Source organism: Leptidea sinapis, chromosome 9 (genome assembly GCF_905404315.1).
Source record: "Leptidea sinapis chromosome 9, ilLepSina1.1, whole genome shotgun sequence".
NCBI classification, from domain to species: Eukaryota; Metazoa; Arthropoda; class Insecta; order Lepidoptera; family Pieridae; genus Leptidea; species Leptidea sinapis.
The window spans coordinates 4,917,246-4,940,993 of record NC_066273.1 but is presented as its reverse complement, the minus strand read 5'-3'; the positions used below and the strand labels follow the sequence as shown (position 1 = coordinate 4,940,993).

The 23,748-nt window shown below is 34.6% G+C and overlaps 1 protein-coding gene across 2 annotated transcripts in view; it reads right to left on the bottom strand.

Annotated features, from left to right (window-relative positions):
• Positions 1-23,748, bottom strand: part of LOC126965978 (neuropeptide CCHamide-2 receptor-like) — a 94,040-nt gene that overhangs the window by 17,343 nt on the left and 52,949 nt on the right. For both annotated transcript variants that reach the window (XM_050809831.1, XM_050809832.1), the window contains exons 2-3: positions 11,345-11,542; positions 3,954-4,173 (exon numbers count right to left, since the gene is read on the bottom strand). In XM_050809831.1, the coding sequence (XP_050665788.1) occupies positions 3,954-4,173; positions 11,345-11,541 (417 nt within the window). In that variant the 5' untranslated portion in view covers position 11,542. The remainder of the gene's footprint in view (positions 1-3,953; positions 4,174-11,344; positions 11,543-23,748) is intronic.

Genomic DNA, 23,748 nt, shown 5'->3' with positions numbered 1-23,748 from the left:
CGGAACCTCGCACAGTAGCGAAGTAGCTCGAATATTTAAGCCCTATCGACCAGCGATTATTATGATTTTAAATTACGGTAAAATTCACAAATACTAACTAGTCCTTGCTAGTCTTCAGTAAAAGTATTTACAACGAATTGTGTTTTTGTTTTTTTCTTCTCAATAATCAAACACGTTTACATCCGAAACATAAATTTTGAAGAATCTCGCGTAAGATTAGGGGTGGGGTGAGAGAGTTCAGGAAAATCTTACAAAATCTATCCAAGGAGAGATGGGGGGTCGAAAAATTCTCAAAAATGCCTCACGTAATTAATGGAGGCCCCCTTAGTGGCGCACTCTCGACATTATGAAAATAAGGGCGAGACGCGCAGGACGTTCAGCTGATGGTAATTGATAAGTCGTGCCCATTACAATGAAGTGCCGCTCAGGATTATTGAAAAACTCAAAAATTCTGAGCAGTGTACTACAACTGCGCTCGTCACCTTGAGACATAAGTTGTCAAGCCTCATTTGCCCAGGAATTCCACAAGCTACGGCGCTCTTCAGACCGAAACACAGTAATTCTCACACATTACTGATTCACGGCAGAAATAGGCGCCGTTGTGGTACCCATAATCTAGCCGGCATCCGGTGCAAAGGAGCCTCCCACTGGTAGTATCTAGTTTACCTAATTAAACTTATAAATGGGGTAGATATCTTTCTTTCCGTGTTAGGCATTAATATTCAGACCTAGACAGCATTCCAGGCATTTTTATTCAAATGGATTCCATTTCAGTGAAAACTCCTGAGTAATGTTAACTCCTTTTTATTAAGTCAATATTTCACGAACAGCTAGCACAATTCGTCATGTCCATTCGGTATGTAAATTATTGTATTTTTCAGCACGGAGAGTTCCTAAAGTGATTTATTTTGCGAGTTAAATCTCTCTGTTCACTGAATAATCTATTATCGCAACAGAGTGAGTGAAGCTCCAAAAACAAAACATGTATTTAATCGTATTCCACGAGGAACGGCAACTTAAATACGACAGAAATTCGAACTAAAATAACAAACAATTCTTCTCTCAAACTGTTTCGGAGAGATATTACACGATATTACTATATAATATCGTGAAGACAAAGCTTTCTATTATAATAATACAAATTCACAATAAACTATTTAGATAGTTACAGCACGTGTTTATACCTAAGTGATCTAATAACGTATTGTTAAAAGACTTCGAAGCTCGTGTGCTTCTAGATTTGGCTAGATAATTTCGTAAAAATGTAAAAAATAAAAAATATGTATTCTTGATTTGTTTAGTAACTATATCTAGACTTGTTTGGTAGATTTTGTTAATTTCTTATTTCTTTACTTCATAGAATGGTTGCTTTATAACTAATCCTTTTTTTTATAACAATTTCACACATATTTTTTTATGGAATAGGAGGACAAATGAGCGTACGGGTCACCTGTTGTGAAGTGATCACCGCCGCCCACAATCTCTTGCAACAGCAGAGGAATCACAGGAGTGTTGCCGGTCTTTACGGAAGGTGTATGCGCTTTTTTCGAAGGTACCCATGTCGTATCGTCCTGGAAACACCGCACAAGGATTCTCATTCCACAGCTTTGTAGTACGAGGAAGAAAGCTCCTGGAAAACCGCACAGTGGAGGACCGCCACACATCCAGATTGTGGGAATGATATCCTTACTTGTGGCATGTCGTGCGAAGGTGGAATTTGGAGGCAGAAATCAGGTTAAACAGCTCTTCGGAACATCCTCGTGATAAATGCGCTAGAAGACACACAATGAAGTGACATCTCTACGCAACGCCAAGTGATCCAGCCGTTCACAGAGCACTGGGTCCCCGACAAATCGAGCTGCTCTACGTTGCACGCGGTCAAATGGATCGAGCTGATACTGGGGTGCGCCAGACCAGAGATGACAGCAATACTCCATGTGTGGTGATCTGCGCATTGAAGAGCGCTAGAATATGGGCCGGCTTGAAGTATTGCCGTGCTCTATTAATGACGCACAATTTGTCTTTGCCTTGCAGATGGCCACGAAATTGGGAATCGCTCGAGATTTCGAGACCCAGTATTCCGATACTAGGCGAGGCTTTAAGGGAAGTGTTGTGAAGAGCGGTGATACGACAAATGGGGTTTTTTTAGTGGTGAACGCGCAACTTGAGCATTCTGGGGGTTATATTGGACAAGGTTCAATTTATAGGATAGGCACTACACTCCTAGGCAATGGTCGGACATTCCGAGAGGGGCGTCGACAAAGACCTGGTAACCATCGGGATGTGTAGTCAGCAGAAGATCTAATAAAGACGTCATGTGGCTATCCACATTCGGAAGCGGCGTTGGCGACTCAACCAACAGACCATACGCCAATGCAAAATTATGCACAGATCGCCCTGCGTAGGCTGTGGTACGTGATCCAAGCCATTAGGCATTGTGCCCGTTGAAATCACCCAAGACAACGATTTCAGCGGAGGGGATCTGTGCAAGAAACGTCGTCAATTGCCGCTTGAACGCAGCCCATGAGAGGATAGGTTTCTGCATTACCACTATGGGACCTGTAGACACACGCATAGATGCGGACGCGGTCCTCTAAATCTACGCGGAGCCAGAGAGTATACAGGTCCCTACCCTCAAAATTGCCGAGACGGCGACAGCAGATATCCTCCCTAACGTACACACATACCCCAATGCAGTGCCGGGGGGGGGGCGTATGGCCACCGGTCCTCGACACTAACCTATGCGAAACATAGCGGCACTAGGCCGCTACTTCACGCCGGTATTCTGTGCAAGTGTCGTAATTAACCCGGACGAGTCTGGCCCGATTGTGCTGACGTCAAAAGACGGCAGCGTGACTTTCCCACTTTTAAAAGCCCTTAGTCGCCTCTTACGACACCCATGGTCCTGGGACTCCCCTATTCTTTTTGCGCCCCGGGGAAAGTACACATCTTTTCGCATGCAGTATTCAGCTTAAAAGGTAATTAATGCATTTAGTAATAAGACCTTTGTAACTTAGCATAATTTTTAATGTAATATTGTAATTACCACAGATGAATCTAATTAAAAAAAACTCAGGTCTCATTAAAAGATCAAGTCAAATTCCATTCAAATAATTTAATGTAATTTGCCTTACTATATAACTTTTCTATTATGTTACTTACTGCTACGGAACCCTTCATGGGCGAGTCCGACTCATCCTTGGCCGCTCTTTTGAGTTTCTTGCCAATCCACTTACTCATGCATTATAGATCGGTGGTAGTGATAAACAAAGTATAACGCGTTATACATTGTTTAATGATGATTGAAAACGGATTTAAACAAATTTGAATACACATTTTTACATAAATTATCTTGCCCCAAACTAGGCATAGCCTGTACGATGGGTACAAGATAACCATATATTTAATACAATACATATACTTACTTAACATATAAACATCCATGACTCGGAAACCATATTCATCGTATAAATGTTTGCACCTACCAGGATTCGAACACGGGAACTCTAGCTTTAGTAGTCAGGGTCACTCACCATTCTGCTACATTATAGATCGGTCGTATTGATACATCTTTTAATGATGATTCAAAACGGATTTCAACTAATTTGAATACAGATAAACTATAATATAATAATATATATATTATAATAAAATATTGACACACTTTTACACAAATTATTTTGCCCCAAACTAGACATAGCCTGTACTGTGGGTACAAAACAACGATATATTTAATACAATATATTATATACTTAACTTAACTTACATACATAAATACATATAAACATCCATATTCATCATATAAATGTTTGCACTTACCAGGATTTCCCGGGTTCGATTCCTTTAGCTTATTAGTCAGGTTTAAGTGTGTTAGATAACTATGTGCACAGTTTTAAATTTAGTTTATAGTTGTAAAGTAAGAGTTTAAGCAAACAGTTCAAATTATAACTTACTTGTAACTTACGAAAGGGGTTCACAATAGCGCAATACCTCTCAGCTGAGAGAGCGGTCAGCGTGAAGACAGATACCCCAATACTAATGTCCTTGCCAGTTTCAGACAGCCTGCATATCACCTCTCCCCATGGCCATGACTCCAGGGTGTATATCGTAGAGACAAACGGTACACAGATTAGAATTACTAGGAGATCAGCAAGCGCCAAAGAGAATATGTACCTGTAAAAGAAAACTGAATTATGGAGTGAACTTAAGGCTGGGGACCGAGTCAATGGCCTTGAAGAATCGTACGGAGCTAGGTTACCTCTCTCGCACAAGATCGAAATTTAAACTCAGAATTAGAAGCATTTTTAATTTATTACAAACCTAATACAAATTTGATTACTAAACTAACAAAACTAAGTGATTTTGAATAGTATTGGTATACAATTAATAAATTTTCGTACAGTTTTTATCTAGATTGAATGATTAGCATGGCTCCAACTGTAAAAATTAAGGGTAGTTTGGTGATTTTTTTCGCAATGTGTATAAAAATAGAAATGTATAGAAAAAAATTATTTTCGTCTCAAATTGTGTAAATATAATTATTTTTTGTAAATATTATATAAACCGTCATGCATGTGTTCAATTATGCGCTATTTTGGTGATTTCTGGGGATAATGGCCTTAAGAGTAAAATATTAGTCAAGCATCGGTGGAATTGTTAATAATGGTAGGTAGGTAATAACCTCAACCAAATACAGCATAACTCAACCTGTTTGAAGTGAAAACTTCTTTGATCGCATTGAGAAATTCACAGAGAGGAAAAATATTGTTAAGTCGCTGACACACATATTATAAATATATACGAAGGACGTTCAATAAAAGTTAGATCGTGTTTATTGTCGATAATTTTTAGTATCGTAATTTTTCGATATTGTCCCTTTTAGTATAACACTCTCGGAATATCTTGAATGAATGAAATGAAATGAACGAAATGAACGAAATGACCTAATGAACTAAATGAACTAAATGAACTAAATGAACTAAATGAACTAAATGAACTAAATGATCTAAATGAACTAAATGATCTAAATGAACTAAATGAACTAAATGACCGAAATGAACTAAATGAACGAATATAACGAAATGAATAAAATTGATTTATTGCGTCGAAAACAGCACACACATTATAGATCTTAAATTCATTGTAGTGTCTTATATTCGGCTAATTTAAATTACACTGGCCTGCAAAAGTAAGTATCACACTTTTCAAATTATTATTTTTTTCTTTACTATAGAAGGTAGAGATTTAGGATTAAAAACGTTTTGTTGCAAATTTTATAGGCTTTAATTCTTAGAAACTAAAATTATACATTAGTAAGATTTTTTACTTAAAAAAGATAAAATAATGAAAATAGACATTTTTAGTTTAGTGTAAAAAATTCAACTAATATGTATTACATGTTATTTAATTTTTTATAACTGGTATTGCCTCCTCGAGCTCTGATTACAACTTCGAGCCGGTTTGGCATACTGAACACTAGGCTTCGGAGCCGATGTTGGGAATATTCTTCCATTCTTCTACCAGGGCCTGCTTTAGTGCCCTGAGGGTAGTAGGTGGTGGTCTGCGATTTCTGACTAGCCTCCCAAGCTCAACCCAGGCGTGTTTAATCGGGTTGAGATCAGGACTTCTTGATGGCCAAGCCATCACGCTGATAACGACCTCCTGAATATACTCTTGTACGATATGAGCCGTGTGTGGCCGGGCATTATCATGCATCAGCATCGATCCACCACCCATATTTGCTTAATACGGCCCTGCATACTCATTGAGAATCTCTTGAGCATATCTTTGCCTAGTGAGGGTGCCATTTTCTATGGCTACGAGCTCTGTGCGACCTTCTGAAGATATGCCAGCCCATACGTGTACACTGCCTCCACCGTATTGGACTCTCTCTGAGATGCAGGCTTGAAGGTATCGCTCACCAGGTCACCTGTAAACACTTCGCCTACCATCAGAAGTGTAAAGGGAGAATCGAGACTCATCTGCAAACAAATTCTTGACTATTCTTCTTCATCCTACTGCATGTGTCGGGCGTATCGTAGTCTCGCTACTCGATGCTGTCTCTCGAGTTTTGGGCTACTCGCTGGTCTTTGGGGTTTCAAATTTGCTTCAGCAAGTCTTCCTCTCACTGTACTGTCACTAATGTAGTCCCTCCGGGTCTGAAGTAGCTGTTGCTGGACTTCAACTGCATTTTGGTGGTGATTTCTTAACACAGTGGAAATAATATAACGATCCTCTCGGGCACTGGTACACCTGGGTCTGCCATTAGAAGGTCTCCTCAGATGGTGTCCAATCTCTTCGTACCTTCGCTTTACCTTCTGGACCGTTCGTACCGTCACACCCACCATTCTTGCAGTGCGACGCATACTGATGCCTAGTTCCAGAAAAGCCATGATCCTAGCACATTCTTCACCTGAAAGAGGCATGATATATAAATGTTATGTGCTTTTTAGCATAAATTTTTAAAACAAGACCCATCGATCTTGAAAAAAATTTAAAACAGAAAGAAAAATGTGAATGGTAAAATTGTAATTCGGAAACGTCCACTTTGAAAAAGGAATGGTTTTGTTTTTGAAGTTTTTTTTCAGCCAATTCTTAAAAGAAGGTTACCGACTATGAAGTTTTAATGTACAAAATGAAATTCTCTTTGGAGTCCATTTTATTTCGAAAGTATATCCTGTGAACTTAAAACGTTATCCCAATTTTAAAAGTGTGATACTTACTTTTGAAGGCAAGTGTAGTATGCAAAAATTTTACTTAAAATTTAAAAAGCCTTAACACTATAAATTTTTTTGTCGATTAACCATTTAAACAGGAGTCCAGTAAATCATTTTTGTTCTTTTTTCTATCAGGTGAAAATGGAGCCACAATAATGGCGGGAATTTTATCTTGGTGGAACAAAATATTTTTTGCTAGATTGTCTCGCTGTTTCTCACGAATTTGGCTTCGCAGTTTCGAATTTGTTTTATGCAGAACGATAATATTATGTATTAAGAATCTACTTGATCACGTTATTTCACTGACCGTCTTTTTTATTTAACCTTCAAAAACTGGGCATATTCATATAAGAAGATATAGTCAACAACAGTGCAATTGAAATTTTTTGTTCATTGGCTCATTTCAACGTTGTTGTCATCGATATTTAAGTATGATACAAAACTTACGCTTATAACTGTCCTCAATTATAAAAATTATGAAGATAAATATCTGTTAATAAAAATTAAACTTTACCACCTTACTCTAAGGTTCCCTTCATAAACGCAACGAGCAAAGTGTTCATACGTTATCTATACATATAAATAAAATTGGAGTGTCTGTTTCTAATATTGAATTAATACGGTACATACACCACAATAACATTTTTTACAATTTTTCTCTGTCTGTCTATCTGTTTGTTCCGGCTAATCTCTGAAATGACTGGACCAATTTTGAAGGGACTTTTATTGGCAGGTAGCTGGTGTAATAAGGAGTAACTTAGGCTACGTTTATTTCAGAAAAATTCACGTATTTTAGAAAAATCAAGTAATGTTGCAATGTCAAAGAAATGGTTTAACTCTTAAAATTATTTATATGGCAAAACAACGTTTGCCGGGTCAGCTAGTATATATATATAACACGTCTCATTCATTTCCCGGTTTACAATCATTCACAATTTATTAGAGATATAAAAAATAGTTGTGTACCGAAAATAAGAAATTCCGACCTTTTTTGTGTCCGAGAAGCGTGACTTACACCATATTAAAAGGAACGCTTGCGCGTCCGTCGTTGCCTGTATTTTGATCATGCTAAATGTAAACCAAATCAAATCAAAAATACTTTATTTCATAGGAAAATTACATTACACTTGAAATGTGTAGTTTTTTTCATACAGCTTGTTTGGAAGGCAGGATTTCTTAGAGAAAAACGAGCAAGGGACTCTAAGGTTGCTCTTTTCAAAACAGATGAGGTATTACAAGTTCTTAAGAAGAGGTTTAAGTTTTTTAAAACAGGGCCATAAAATAACTTGTGCCCTTATTATCTTGGCGCTTTTAGGGTAATCTTTAATCTAGCGTATTTTCTTAGGAGGTCGTCACCGTCAGTATCAATCATTATTGAATATCAATATATTATAATTATTGAATAAATCAAGGAATCTTATGATTTAACTATTACTATGCAATCATTTTGAGTTTTTCGATTTTTTCTATTTAAATAGGTTTTCTAATAAAAAGTAAAATTATATTTACACTTTTACATGAATATCTATTACAAGTAACTATTGGAAAAGCAGCTAGAATTAAAAATAAAATATTATGCATAATATGCATAATATGCTCAATATATAAATATAAATTTTATGATAAGTACAGACAGAATGTATATTGCAAATGTCGCTATGAAATATTGGAAGATGGAACAGTTTCAAACAGAAAAAGTTATCTTTTGTATTCCATTTCTCAGCAAACAGCTAAGTGAAATTAACTTAAGTTACATTCTTGCTGATGTAGTTTGTATTTTCTACATACGAATTGTGTTTCAGAAGAAACTAATTAATTCGCTTGGCAGAGCGGAATGATAAGAAAGCAAATAAAGGCAATTTGAGCAGTATCTTGATATGAACTAAGGCATGCCGTGATTATTTCGTGAAAAAGGGTAAATTGTTTCTTTCGTTCAAAGAATAATGTATCCAATAACAGCTGACAAAGGTCTTTCACTATCTTGAAAAGTAATTAATGGTTTTTGTATGGTTAAGCATTATTTTTTATTATTGTTTTACCCCAATAAGTGGTTTAGGTTTTAGCTCTTCGAGCTCAAAAATAAATTTTGTGACACCTATTTTATAATTTTTTAAACCGCAATTACTTTTGAATGTATAATCCGATATTTCAGTCGATCGGTAAATCCGTTTAAAATCTATTCCAAAAAAAAAACAAATTTAAATATTTATTTGTAGTTGTTCTGAAATTTTTCTAAATCCAAAGGGTCCGAATCGGTCCAAACTGTATTCAAAATCTAAGTTTGGTCAAGCCCTTTCGAATGGCGCCAACTGCGATGAAATCGGTCAAGCCGTTCAATAGTTATAAGAGGTTTACATACATCCATATACACACACACACGTACAGACATACAGAGGTACGGAAACCATCGCGGAAATAGTCAAGGAAGCTTCCTAGGACCTTAAAACGACAAGATCTGAATAAGAAAACTCGATTTTAGAAAAACAGGTACAATCAATTACTTTCCCAATTTTTGAAAACTTTCAAGCGGATTGTTAAAAATAGTAACACACAGGTGAAGGTTATAAAAATCGGATAAATATAGAATTTAGAAAGGTTACTTAAGAGCGACTGAATTACAATTATCACAGTTTGATGAAAATCACTAGATTTTCAATAGTTTGGTCACGACAGTCGGGCGACCTCGAGTCATTTTTACGGCTTTTGGTTACCGAACTGGGATCCCTATTATGAATATTAACGAAGCATACTTTAATTTTAGGGACTCTGCAAGCCTTGCTCTATTTGAGGACTCTCATTTTAATAATGACAAGAGGGACAATGCTTAATTATTCAGAGGTTTGTCTGACAGTGATGCGTGAAAAGAAATTATAAACAAGTTCTGCAACTCATTGCTTTAATGGACTTCAATCTAAATTTGTTGTAATTATTATGACGGGTACTCACGGGACTAGTAAAAAAGAAGGACTCCGCGCCGTTATATTAGCAAATGAAGCACCTTTATGCTAATGTGTGTGCGGTTACACAATTTTTTCTCCCTTAAATAATCATATATCCACAAATACTTTTATGTTATTGTTTTTACACTTTTTCACAACGCACGACGCCTTTTTTAAAATATTTTACTGAGATGCAAACTGATCCGTCACAGACGATGACAATTCTCATACTGGCCGCCTATCGGCCTGTAGTAGTGTAAGTGTGTGCGTGAGGCTATGTATTTACACGTTAATCGGCTTGTTTTGGTGCTACACTGTTATGTAAGGTGACACGGAGTGCTTATTTTTTTACCAGTCCGTGCTCACGATATATATTTTATTACTTTGGTGCCGATATTTCTGTCCAATTGCATGAATCGTGGTCGCGGCAGAACTGCGGAGGCGGCAAGAAACTCTTGACACATTGACACTTGACACTAATAGTACATCAATGACGTTATGACATCAACGTGGCGCCTAATTCGTTTTGGTCCTTGATTCCCTAATTCACGACACACACTTCTGAAGACGTCTATACTTTCGGGTCTTTTTGTTGCATTTGTACCACGAGACTCCATGTTTGCGCTAGTCTAAAACCATCCTGTCTATTAAAATTGTTAGGATACTTTTAATTTTAATAGCTTCTCCAACAAGCCGTGGGATGTATTTGCGTTCAGCAGAAGTTACCTGTGGGTTATGCAGCTCGATCTTGTGGTTGGTCTTAGTAAATCTCAATTTGGTAAGCTTCAGTCAGTTTTATTGACATAATTCATAATTAACTAAAACCTGCTTATCGCTAAGAGTAATTTTTCCAACTTACGAGAAAAACTAAAACGGGTCCTTTGCACAGGATACCGGCTAGAATATGGGTAACGGCGCCTATTTCTGCCCTGAAGCAGTAATGTGTAAGCATTATTGTGTTTCGGTCTGAAGGGCGCCGTAGCTAGTGAATTACTGGACAAATGAGACTTAACTTCTTATGTCTCACAGTGACGAGCGCAATTTTAGTTCCGCTCAGAATATTTAGGTTTTTCAAGAATCCTGAGCGGTACTGCATTGCAATGGGCAGGGTGTATAAATTTACATCAGCTGAACGTCCTGCTCCTCTCGTCCTTTTAATGTCATAAAAAAAAGATAAAATTTGAAAAACAAAACTTTATGAACGATGCGGGATCCGAACCCACGACCTCCGGCTTTCCGTGCCGGTGCTCTAAACCACTGAGCTAACCGTTCGAGTACCGCCTTATAAAATTCTGTTTGCTTTGTTCAACTCTCAGGTTGTGGCTTCATCAGGATCAATTCAACAGGATCTACTTTACAGTTGATAACCTGCTCAACCCCAATATTTGCATATTAGGAAATTGACTTGACATGTCGCTCTTGTAAATCTAAACAACTTGTTATGTTTTTTTTTAAAGTGATAACCCTCACTTCTAGGATTAAAGTATTCATAAAGTTTTGTTTTTCAAATTTTATTTGTGTATTAATCCTAGAAGTGAGGGTTATCACTTTAAAAAAAAACATAACAAAAAAAGATAATATTATGATGTCATGATAAGTTGGTATGAAATTTCAATATTGCGTTCTGGGTCAACAAAAGCATAATAAAATAATTATGTTTATAAAATTAGTATGTATTAAAGTACTTACGTGTTGGGTGCATTCCTCATGCCCCTATGTCTAACATAAACAATAACTAGAGTTCCATTTCCCAATACGCCTACGATAAATATTATAGCAAAGATTACTGGCACCACATAAGTCTCCACTCTATCCTTGTACGGTGTATACGGGTCGCTGGCATTGTCGTCAAAGTACGTGATGCTATTGTTTGACTGTATGTACATTCTGTAACAAAAGAAAGTATAGCGTTATTGTGGTAGCTTACTAACATCACTACCCGGTTCCGATCGGCTTTAAGTCAGAAGAAAAGATGTGTAAAATGTGTAGTTTCAGATCAAATCTTGATTTCAAAATGATTGCCGCTTTTTTTACGGAAAAAGAGGACAATATAGCGTACGGGTCACCTGGTGTTAAGTGATCACCACCGCCCACATTCTGTTGCAATACCAGAGGAATCACAGGAGCATTGTCAGCCTTTAAGAAAGATATACTAACGCGCTTTTTTTTGATGGTACCCATGTCGTATCGTCCCGGTAGGCCTTTAACGGCCGTTCCCAATATACTATCTACAGATAGAGATAAATTACTACCTTCTAATGTCAGTAATTATCTGTCAATAATCTGAAGCTGTCCCTATATACCAGAGGGGTCATTCTTATCGCCTTATATTGGGTCGCGTAATTGCAATTTCCATACAAACTTTATATCGCTGGTAAGCTGTAAGCTATATGTCGTCCCATTGACAGTCAGCGTGCACGGATAATGTGAGTTACTGTCGATAAGTTTATTGTTACAGAAAAGTCAACGTTAGTTACGATTTATATCTCAAGTAAGAGATAGATTGAATATTGGGAACGGCCTTAAGGCCGCTGCGTGTATAGCTGTGATGTAATGTATAAAATAGTTATAATCTACACAAAATGCCCCAAAAGTGAGTGATTTATACTAAACATGAGTATCTATATCTTCATAAGTAGGTAACACAATTGTATTTAAATGATTTTCCAATATGATCCCAGAAAAGGTACAAAGCAAGTGTGTTCTTTTTTTTTACTTTTACAAATAAGTCCACCCATTTGTGTCATTTACAGATATAGCAGAGTGAAGTGTCAGAATATATACAAGAGTAATCAATTTGTTATGTTTTAAAAGTGATAACACTCACATCTAGAATTAATACACAAATAAAATTTGAAAACAAAATTTTATCAACGACGCGGGACTCGAACCCACGACCTCTAGCGTTCCGTGACAGTGCTCTGCCAACTGAGCTAACCTTTCGAATGACGTATCGTCATAAGATCTTGTATGCTTTGTTCAACTCTCAGGTTGTGGCTTCATTCATCTACAGGATCTATTTTACAGTTGATAACCTGCTCAACCCCAAAAATTGCATATTCACATTTGACTAATCGCATAGTCACTTGCGACGCAACGAATTTTGCTGCGGTATTTTTAATAGATAGAGTGAAAAAGAAAAGTCAAGAGGAATCTTCTCATATGATGTAGTCAATAAACATATTTTTTGCGCTTTGCAAACGACATTTCAAACGTTGGCTGAACCCTACGAGATAGTAATATATATATATATATATATATATTGTATATATAATATTACAGTATTGTACGCCTTAAAAAGGTTAGTGAGACTTAAAAGTTCCCTTATTCATTATTCCAGTCTGCTGAATTCAAACATTGCTAATTCACACTCTGTCTTCTTCTATTGACCTAAGTCAGAATGAGAAAAAACACTCCTTATAGCGGCTGTTTTAAGTTAGCGGACCATATCCTTATATAGTGATATCCATTTTTATCCTTTACTTTATACAAGACATAATGGCTTATTTATGAAGTTATTTTAAGAAATACAGCATAAATACTTATTCAATTAAGTACCTAAAATATATTTTTTCATTTCATATTTATCATTAAGTCCTTTGACAGCATGTAGCAAATTTTAATGAATATTTTCGAAGATATTACAGATTTAAAACGCAGGGACATAGCGGTTGCGGCGGTTCCGGCCGGGAACACATTAGAATTAGTATCATCAAGCTTATAAAGTATAGCAGTCCATGAAACTTATATTACTTATTTACTAGCTGACCCGACAGACGTTCTTCTGTAGATAATAAAAAAAATACTGATTTTTAGGAATTTGCTAATAATATTTCAAACATCAAGAATTATTACGTATAAAATGCTCCCTATTGTTATAATGAAATTGTTTCACAGTGGAACTTTCAAACCGTGCGTCACTAAATTCTCTCATACAAAATATTTCCATACAAAACAAACATTGAAAATAAAAATATTGACAATTCATTTTTGACATGACCGAAGTCTGTCCGGGCAGCTAGTATTTAATATTAAAAGAGCTGACAGCAGAAAATTTCATAGGAGACATGTTTGAAATATTCACGATATTTCTCACCTACGGAAAGATGAATAATTTATTACGTTGCGTTAGGGACGGACACGTTTGGCACTCGATTAACGTAAAAATAGAAATGCATATCGTTTTAAACCTAAAACCCTTCGCATTACATCTAGGTCCGTCGTAAATATTACGACCGTCCATTCAAATCATTAAGGACATGAATATTACACGATGTGTCTGTTACCTCCTTTGATTTGGGAGCGCTGTTTAACATATTTTAAATATACTAACTTAAAATTCAATTAAAATTAAAATTTATATATTATATCTCACAATTACATAGTATACAAGGTATATTAAAATCTATATTTAAACATTGTTGTAATAATAATTGTGAGAGACCGGGGCCCCAATGATATAAAGGATATACAAAAAATAAATATATTATAATAAAACTTAATTAAAAAAAGAAAACTTATTTAGATAAAGAATGTATTTGGTGTTAGTGTGGATGTTGATTATGTGTAGGTCTGTGTGTGTGTGTGTGTGTAGTGACTTGGTGTGTGTGTTGTAGAAAATTTTTACCTTATAATATTAAGTCAGTTTTCAGTTTCAGTGTAGTCCAAGTATTTTAGAAGTTTTTAACTAATAATATATTATGTCTGAGTTTGGTAATTGGTTGGGAAAAACTTTAAAGTGTATTTTAAGAAGATTTGCACAACATTATTTTGATAATGCTTACCCCTTCATGGTATCTTCCCTCATTTCCAAAAAAAGTGTATGTATAGATCCATTACTGCGTTTACAAGAAAGTCTAAAACATTTCACTATATGAAAAAAAATACAATTTAGTGCCGCTCGAGATTTTTTAAAAACGGTTGGCTCAGTTGGAAAGAGCGCTCGCACGGAACGCGAGAGTTCGCGGCTTCGAGTCCTGCATCGTTCATAAAATGTTATTTTAAGTTTTATTTGTGTAATTAATCCCAGAAGTGAGTGTTCTTACTTTAAAAACATAACAAATTCTTTGTCTTTATTAAAATCATATATCATCTTTTTATCTATATTTTTTCTTTTTATTAAACATCGAAATTAATGCGGGAGTACTATTTTTAATACCTATTAAAGTTTCATTCATTACGCGTTAAATGCTATGTATTGGTCCTAAAGTGGCTATTCATAAAGGGTTTTCCGGACGAACGGTTATGTCGAGAATAGACTGTATGTTACCTACTGATATGGATATGTAATTGTCTAGTTTCGTCGTACTTGTGAAAATTATATTTCATTTTATGTACTCTTTCGGGATAAATCGTGTTTTATCTGGATTATTCTGGACACGAATGGTTTTTTCGGGATAAATAATAGATACGTCTTAGTAATATACCTAAGTAAGGATATTTGAGTTATTATTATTATATTATTATAAATAAAATATAAAAATAATGTACCTAAAGCAATCCTTGTTGTTTGATCATTTACCTGTATTTTTTGCCCATTTTCCCTTGTTCAGGTTTTGATAATTAGAAGAGATATTAAAGTTTTTGGCTTTTGTTTTGATCCTTGTTGGATTGCTGTAAACTTAGATAAAGGATTGGTCTCCGCTGCGCTCCAACTAGATACCGCAAGCGTAGTCGCAAAGTGCGGTAACTAATACTACATCCAAATGGGCGTAGTCGAGCTAGCCTCGAACAATGTGTGACGTTGACGTGCCACAGGTGTATTTTACAAAGTTTAATGTAAAATAACACGAAGCGTATATAAGTTATAACATTTGAAAGATGCCATTGAGTGTCAAGATGCCACGCACACAAGCATCTTTACAAATAGCCAATACACACTACAATATAAAGTCGCCGTAGTAAAAAAGCTATTGTTCTTAGGTAGTACGGTCTGACAGGGAGCAATTTGACAGCTAAACACATTCATTGAATGTATCAAATCATATCAGATATTTTTGAAGAATTATCTCGTAAAATAAAGTCTCGTCTCTTTGTCTAAGATCTAAGTAGGAAACTACCTTCATATATTCATTAAATAAAATGTATTCCATAACAAATTTAATAATACTTTAAATATATATGGCAACCATATTTTCCAGTGGGAGGTTCCTTTGCACAGGATGCCGGCTAGAGTATGGGTACCAAAACGGCACCTATTTCTGCCGAGAAGCAGTAATGTGTAAACATTACTGTGGTTCTGTCTGAAGGGCACCGAAGCTAGTGAACTACTGGGCAAATGAGACTTAACATCTTATGTCTCAAGGTGACGAGCGCAATGGTCCCGCTCAGAATTTTTGGGTTTTTCAAGAATCGTGAGCAGCACAGCATTGTAATGGGTAGGGCGTATCAATTACCATCAGCTCAACGTCCTGCTCGTCTCGTCCCTTATTTTGATAAAAAAAAGCGTCTGAAAAATCTATCCAGGCGAATATAGCGAATTCTGCCTTTAACAGCATTCACAGCCTTTTTAGTTTTAACAGGATGTGTTATGGTAACACAGGTTTTTTTTATGTTCTTTGTGCAATTCCGTGAATGTTAATGTTGATGAAAACATTATCAACATCAAACATTATTAAAAACAGATCATTTCATTGTTATGATTTAAAACTAACCTCGAAAAAATATAACCTCAAAAAAAATACGATGATGTTGTCTTTAATGGATTTTCATACAACAATTCATAAAAAATGACGCACTTTCAGCCTAGTTGTGACAACACAAGTGACTTTCCTAGAAAGTAATAAGCTCGTGTTTACCGATTCCTATATGACAATATTTTTCTAGAAACCTATCATAGTTTGCAATGGAATGAAAATTTATTTATCAAATGTTTTAGTGGAAGCTGAAATTTCAAACACAAATCATTCAAAGCCTTCCGTCCAACCACAATTTAAAATTTGTGAATACAAAATCAAGGAAAACGTGAAAAATATACGCTTCGGATGTGTACATACAAAAATTTACCAGAAATTTTAACGAAAAATCGGCCGCTTGAACCACTAACTACTATATTATATTCTCTTGATTTTAATTTTTTTCATGTAACAAAATGAATGGTGAATGTAGTAAGCTAGGCTAGTTTACCAGTGGGAGGCTCCTTTGCACTGGATACCGGGTAGTTTATGGGTACCACATCAGCGACTATTTCTGCCGTGAAGCAGTAATGTGTAAACATTATTGTGTTTGGGTCTGAAGGGCGCCGTAGCTAGTGAAATTACTGGGCAATAGAGACAACATCTTATGTCTCAAGATGACGATCGCAATTCTCACTACCGCTCAAAATTTTTGGGTTTTTCTAGAATCCTGAGCGGCACTGCATTGCAATGGGCAAGGCGTATCAATTACCATCAGCTGAACGCCCTGTTCGTCTCATGCCTTATTTGTATTAAAAAAAAACAGGCTGACTACTAGTGTTCTTTTAAAGACCAAGTGGAATGGGTCATTCTCTTCCCTAAATATGATAATAAAGTAACTACTTGTGGTGCCTGGATGATTTTATTACCGGTAGTTCTGCTATGTGTCTTTTTTATATTTTTTATTTAATTATTTTAAAACTAAAGTAATTATATATTTTATTTAATAAAAGGCTCACTTAATGCATCTACTGTACTCAATAACTCTTGTTTTTTGTTATTACTTTACTTTTTTTTACTTTTGTAATGTTTGAGTATTTTTGTTGCATCACTTTGCATATATTGTAACTGAAATGATAATTGCATTAAAAATAAGAACTTACAATACCTAATCTGTTTTGGAAAGAGCAACCTTATCGTTTCTTGCTCGTTCTTCTCTAAGGAAATCTGCCTTCGGAATGAGTTGTATGAAAATAAATTACATATTTCAAGTATAATATGATTTACTTATGAAATAAAATATTTTTGATTTGATTTGTCCACTATTATAATAATAAGACTTTTAATATTAACCACACAATTTTTAAAACGATGCCACAATGTAAAAGTAATATGACAATCTCACATACAAAAATGTAACCTGTAACTGGCCAGTCCATAAACTTTTCTTAAGGCCGTATTCGTGTTAATGTTTAGCCACAGAAAAGGCAAAGGAGTAGGCAAGTATCGAATACTATGCCATTCTATAAGTACTTTATCGTATTTTTATTATTTTTTATTAGGAAAAGCAATCAACTACAACTTACAGAGTATGTACATAAAGAAATAACATATAAGACCAATAAAATTGTAGTCAGATACGCTATTACATCTTACTATGTACAACTTTGAGGTATTCAATGCAAGGTATATAGAAAAAGTGTTAATTCAATACTTTTCGAAATTAAATAGTGTTCTAAATTATGGCTAGTTGGAGTAAATTAAATTTACAACAATTAAAAAACATAAAAAAGAAAACTAACAAAAAATCGTATCTATTTCTTCATTATTGTTCGATTTACTGAATCTGAATCAATTTGTATTTTTTTTTACTGGCCAGTCCAGAAACTTTTCGTAGGGCCGTATTTGTGTTAATGTTTAGCCACAGAAAAGGCAAAGGAGTAGACAGGTATCCAATAGTATACTTTCCTTTATTTACTTTATCGTGTAATGTGTCTATCAAATGCTTCGTAATTCTTCGATTATATGAAGAATATTTAGTAGAGTTAGTGTAATTTTTTTGTGTATCCATATTTGTGCTTTTGCTAGATTAATTTCTGATCAACTCTTCTTGGTCTGAAGGTGAATCAGCCAATAAAACAATTTACTTAGTAAATCGCGGGCATCCACTGTCTAGCTTTTTACTAGATATAAATATTATAGTCATTTAAATGTTACTCAATGAACAGCTTAAAATAATAGTTGAGGTGAATCACAATACGTAAATAATTAAATGTTCATAAAAGCTGTCCGGGTGAATGATTCTGTCGAAAACATACTGTGTGTTACCTGCTGATACGGATGTTTAATAGAGATTTAACAGCGTATCACCTTAATTGTGTTAAATAAATTATTTCGTCCTACGTACAGTTTATGAATTAATTAATGATAGCTATGAGAATAGATTAAATACATTTCAAATGAGGTCTCTGCGAATACGTAGAAATGCTTCACAATTGCTGTGTTTACATAAACTGTTAAGCTATGATATGGACTGTCCTTCGCTTTTATCACAAATCGGTTTGCATGTGCCTGCCTTCAATTGTCGGCTTAGTACTTTTTCATTAAATTCCACCACAGTAATTATGGCTTAAACTCTCCTCTACAGCTAATGTTACAATTATATAATTGTATTTTTAATCTAGATGAAAACACTAATATCTTCTTTTCAAACTTCCTTAATTTTAAAAAACAAATTTATATTGCTCTCCAAAATTTTTTTCTCCAAGATTTTAGATTTTAAAATATAACATGTATTTCTTATAGTAATGTTGTGCCTACCTATAATTTAAGTACATTTAAACTATTTTATTATATTTGTTTAATTCTTAGTGCATAAGTTAATAAATTGTATTTAGTTGGTAAGCCTTTATGAATAAATAAATAAATAATATGTTTTAACGTGAACGAAATTATGGTGGTCGAAATAATGTTTTACTTCATTCGCGTGTAAAGATTACACGCACATACTTTTTTAGTTATAAAAAGAACTGACTTTCGTAACCTAACCCGTACACCAGTATGCACATTGTTAATCATCAGCCCAGCGAAACTCTCTAAGAAAAAAGCGATTCACCGATTGTATGAAGCGTGCAGTCATTGATAGATTGACAGATGATGGCTATGATCTTGTAAAAAACAGAGACAGCCGAAATCCACTACGTTCTAGGCAACTGTTCGCTTACAAACTTAGCTGGATTATACTTCGTCGCCAATCGCCATACTTTTATTACTACTATTCCAAACTTATGTCAAATGACTGCACGTTTCATACTAAACAAAATTTTAATTTTTACTTAAGCAGTTTCACCTCTTATTACGTAGTATATACATTCTCTTTGTTCATTATTGGAGAGTTTATTATTGAGATTAATGACATTGATTAATATGCTCATTCTTGATGTAACTCCATGATATGTAATACATAATACAGCCATGTCATCGGAATTGTACCAACATTCAAATGTACAGCTTTATCCGCTGTTGATGCTAACAGATACAAAAGCCACTTACGGCCGTTCCCAATATTCAGTCTATCTCCGGTTGTGGCCTACTTGAGATAAAAATCGTAACTATCGATGACTTTTCTGTCCCAATAAACTTATCGACGGTAATTCACCTTGTCCGTACACGCTGTCTGTCAATGGGAGAACATACAGCTTACCAGCGATAGAAGTTTGTATGGAAATTGCATTTCACGCCTCCAAATATAAGGCGATAAGAATGACTTATCGGGTATATTGGGATAACTACAGATTATTGACAGCTAATTACTGGCAGTTGACGATAGTAATTTATCTCTATCTATAGAGTATATTGGTAACGGCCGTTAAATAATTGGAGCCGAACAAATGTAACAATTACAATAAAAGCAATGTAAGAAGAAAACAGCTCAAAAATGCGCAACAATTAGAAATTTCTAATTAATTATTCCCTTTCTCAACTCAGTACGTGATATCAATGAGTAATTATTCAGATCCAAAAACAAATATTTTTGTTAGAGATTTATACGGTCAAAGGTTTGCCGACTACACCAAGTCCCTCCAAGTACGTGTAAGGAAATGATAAGGAGGTGAATTAGAGCCAAGGAAGGGACTTGAATCTATAATGAGAAGTACGCATGAAAAAAAACTTGTAAGAAAGCAGGTGATCATTTCTTTTAAAGTGAAATTACATTTGCTAACCACACTTTGTTAGTATACTTTTTTTACCGATTTCAAAAAGGATGAGGTTATCAATTCGATCGTTATTTTTAATGTATGTACTCCGATTACTCTGAGATTTATGATCCGATTTACGTAAATATTTGTTCGATGCGAAATAGATGCCATTTTTGCCAATAAAAATTTTACATAGTTTGTCCCAATAGTTTTCACTTTATGAACCTTTAAATGAATTTTTTTGTCTACCTGGAATACGTTATTGTTTTCTGTGTACTGCTTTTTTTTGGAGCTTTAATTCAGGTTGATGATATATTATTATTAAATGACACTAAAACGTAAAAAATAAAAAAACAACGTTTAAAAAAAACCGACTTCGAAAACTGAAAAGTATCAAATACCTAAAAATTTAATTTAATACACCTCTTATGCAAACCTTTACCTTTAATATTAATAAAATACTATTATTTGTATGTGCTACATATTGATTGCTTTGAAGCCGGTGACAAGCCAAGGTACTTACACTCGCCACGCGTGACTTTGAGCGGGATAGCTACGTCTAGAACCAAGCGGACAAACACACGTGGCCAGACAACCTAAATAATTACAATAAGTAAGCTGTTTATAATAGTTAGTTTTATTTGTTTAGGACTTGGCACTGATTTAAATCCTATCAATAGGTAGCACATATAAATAATAGTATTTTATTAAAATTAAAGGTAAAGGTTTGCGTAAGAGTTGTATTAAGTTATTACTTTTTAGTTTTTGAAGTCGATTTTTATACGTAGTTTTTCTTTATTGGATTTAAATGGGCATTTCTTAAGAGAACAGAAGCAGCATTTTGAATTTGAAGCAATGATGTAAATGCAAATACTGATACAAAACCTTTCATAAGATCTAGGTTACTAAAAATGAAAAGAATCGGTTAAAATTTTAATTTCTAACAAGAAGTAACTCGAATAATTGAATTGAAAAATGTGATGGTATTAAATTTACTTTATATAGATGGTGATGTAGGTGTACGATTTGTCTTAAGCACTTATATTTATTTTTTGTTTTTATTAATAAAAATCAATGTTAGTACGTCTGTCTTTCATGAGATGCTAATCCTGTAAAGGTATTCATTCGACTGTTTTGGTAGTTGTTGATCATTGTGGTTTCTAATTGCTATAATATAATGGCAGATGACGTAGCAACACATCACCATGTATTAGATAGATTTATCCATATATTTATCTTTCAACAAATATTTAATGGTGGGAAAAGTTTTACGTCATGTTAAAAATCTAAGCAACCAAGTGACGGTTTGCAATCAAAATTCCACAATCTATATAGTAAAAAAAAAGAAATATTGTTTCATTGTTTTTGTTTGTCGTGGACTAAAAATTTCTTTAAGATAATCGAAAAACTTGAAACTTTATCACAATTTCGGAAGGAAAGACTTATTGAGAATGTAATAAAAAATTTAAGATGTAAACCTTATAACATTATGGCCTTCTCAGTGGCTCAATTAAAATATTTGGTCATTAGTTGATGCATTTATAGCGATATATCGTGGAAAGTTAGAACAGAATGGACAATCCATAAATACTTTTGTGATTTTGATTACAAAAGTATATTTCGTGTAGATTGGTTGAAAAACCTAGAGTAAGATTTGCTTCCGTGATCTTTTTTTGAACTACCGCACATGGACATTGTCTATCGTCATACATATGTTTGGGTGATATACAAGAAATAAGTATGTTTATGTGAATGTTTAGGGTAAGAATAATTGCAATGATGAATTTAATTTTACAGTGAAAATTTTGATTACATCGTCTCAAACATTTTCGTTTGTGTGTTGCATGTCGCGTGACGGTCGGACGGCGCTTATAGTTCGCAGCAGCTAACCGTGTAGTGTATACACTATTACTCATTTGTGCCGGTGCTCCACACTATTTTGTTTGTTTTTGTCAGTGTTTAATATAAATGTTGTTTGTCAGTGTTTAATGTAAATGTTGTTATTTATTAAAATGATACTTTTATTTGCTTTTGGTAAACAACGACACAGCTTGTGAGTCCAAAAAACTGATCAACGAGGAAAAAGCAAAGAAAAGTGCAAAAATGAATGACGATGAATTAATTTTACGCCGTAAAAAACAGAACGCCGACAGAGCACGTGCTTATAGAAAAAGGAAGAAAGATCTTGATGAGTAAACGTAGTTTTTATATCGTTAAATTCATTAAAATTGTTTCACTTTTACCGTGGTTTCATAAAACCACACAATCCTTTTTTTTCTTCTAATGTGCCTTTTTTTCATTACAATTCATTTCACCTTCCATGCTCACTTTGTTAGTTTATCTCGCTTTGCACGAAGCTCCAATTTTATTTAAGACTACATTGACTTTCTAGAATTCAAATAATGCACAAAGATCTGTTAAGAGACTAATATTCTAGACAATGTGTCCCTTGCTAAGCAATTCGACATAATTAAAGAGTCTTAGGAGTACGACGTACCAAATATTTTCTTAAAAATTAGCAGCAATCTCTTAGCAGTTGTAGAGAACTTATTAAAAATAAAATTGTTGAAGTGTTTGTATTTAGAGAATTTTTATTTTTTATTGTACATTCCCATTTCTGACAAACTCATGATGGAATCCACATAAAGTTTATCCAGGCCAATACTGTCATCTCAAACGATTTTAGTTTGAAAAAATAAAATACATAACTTAAATTTGAAAACAAAATTAAACAAACAAACAAAAACAAAACTATAAAGTTAAATTCTGGATTTTTCAAGAATCCTGAGCGGCACTACGTTGTAATGGGCAGGGCATATCAATTACCACCAGCTGAACGTCATGATCGCTTCGTCCCTTATTTTCATAAAAAACCTTGCTTCGTCTACAGTGACAACTCGACACAAAATTACTTCCTTGATTTACTTACTGCTGTTTCTCCAACATTTTATTTTTCATCAATCAAGCTCAAGTTCTTGACCATAAATTTCTCCATCTTTCTGATAACATCTGCAGAAGAATTGATCTCTGACTTATCATTGTTAGTTATTTTAAGAACCCGAAATAAGAAACTAGTACATAGAGAAAATTCAGCGCTTGTCCACAATCTGCCTGCAAATGCCAATAATTTGGAGCGTGTTATGGTGACAGGGAAGAAAGAAGGAAAGAGACCAAGAGGCCGGAGTCTCATACGGTGGTCTGACCAAATTTCCAAAGAGCTGGAGGTGCCAATGATAGTTGCAATACATCAGGCAACGGAACGCAACCAATGGTAACAGCT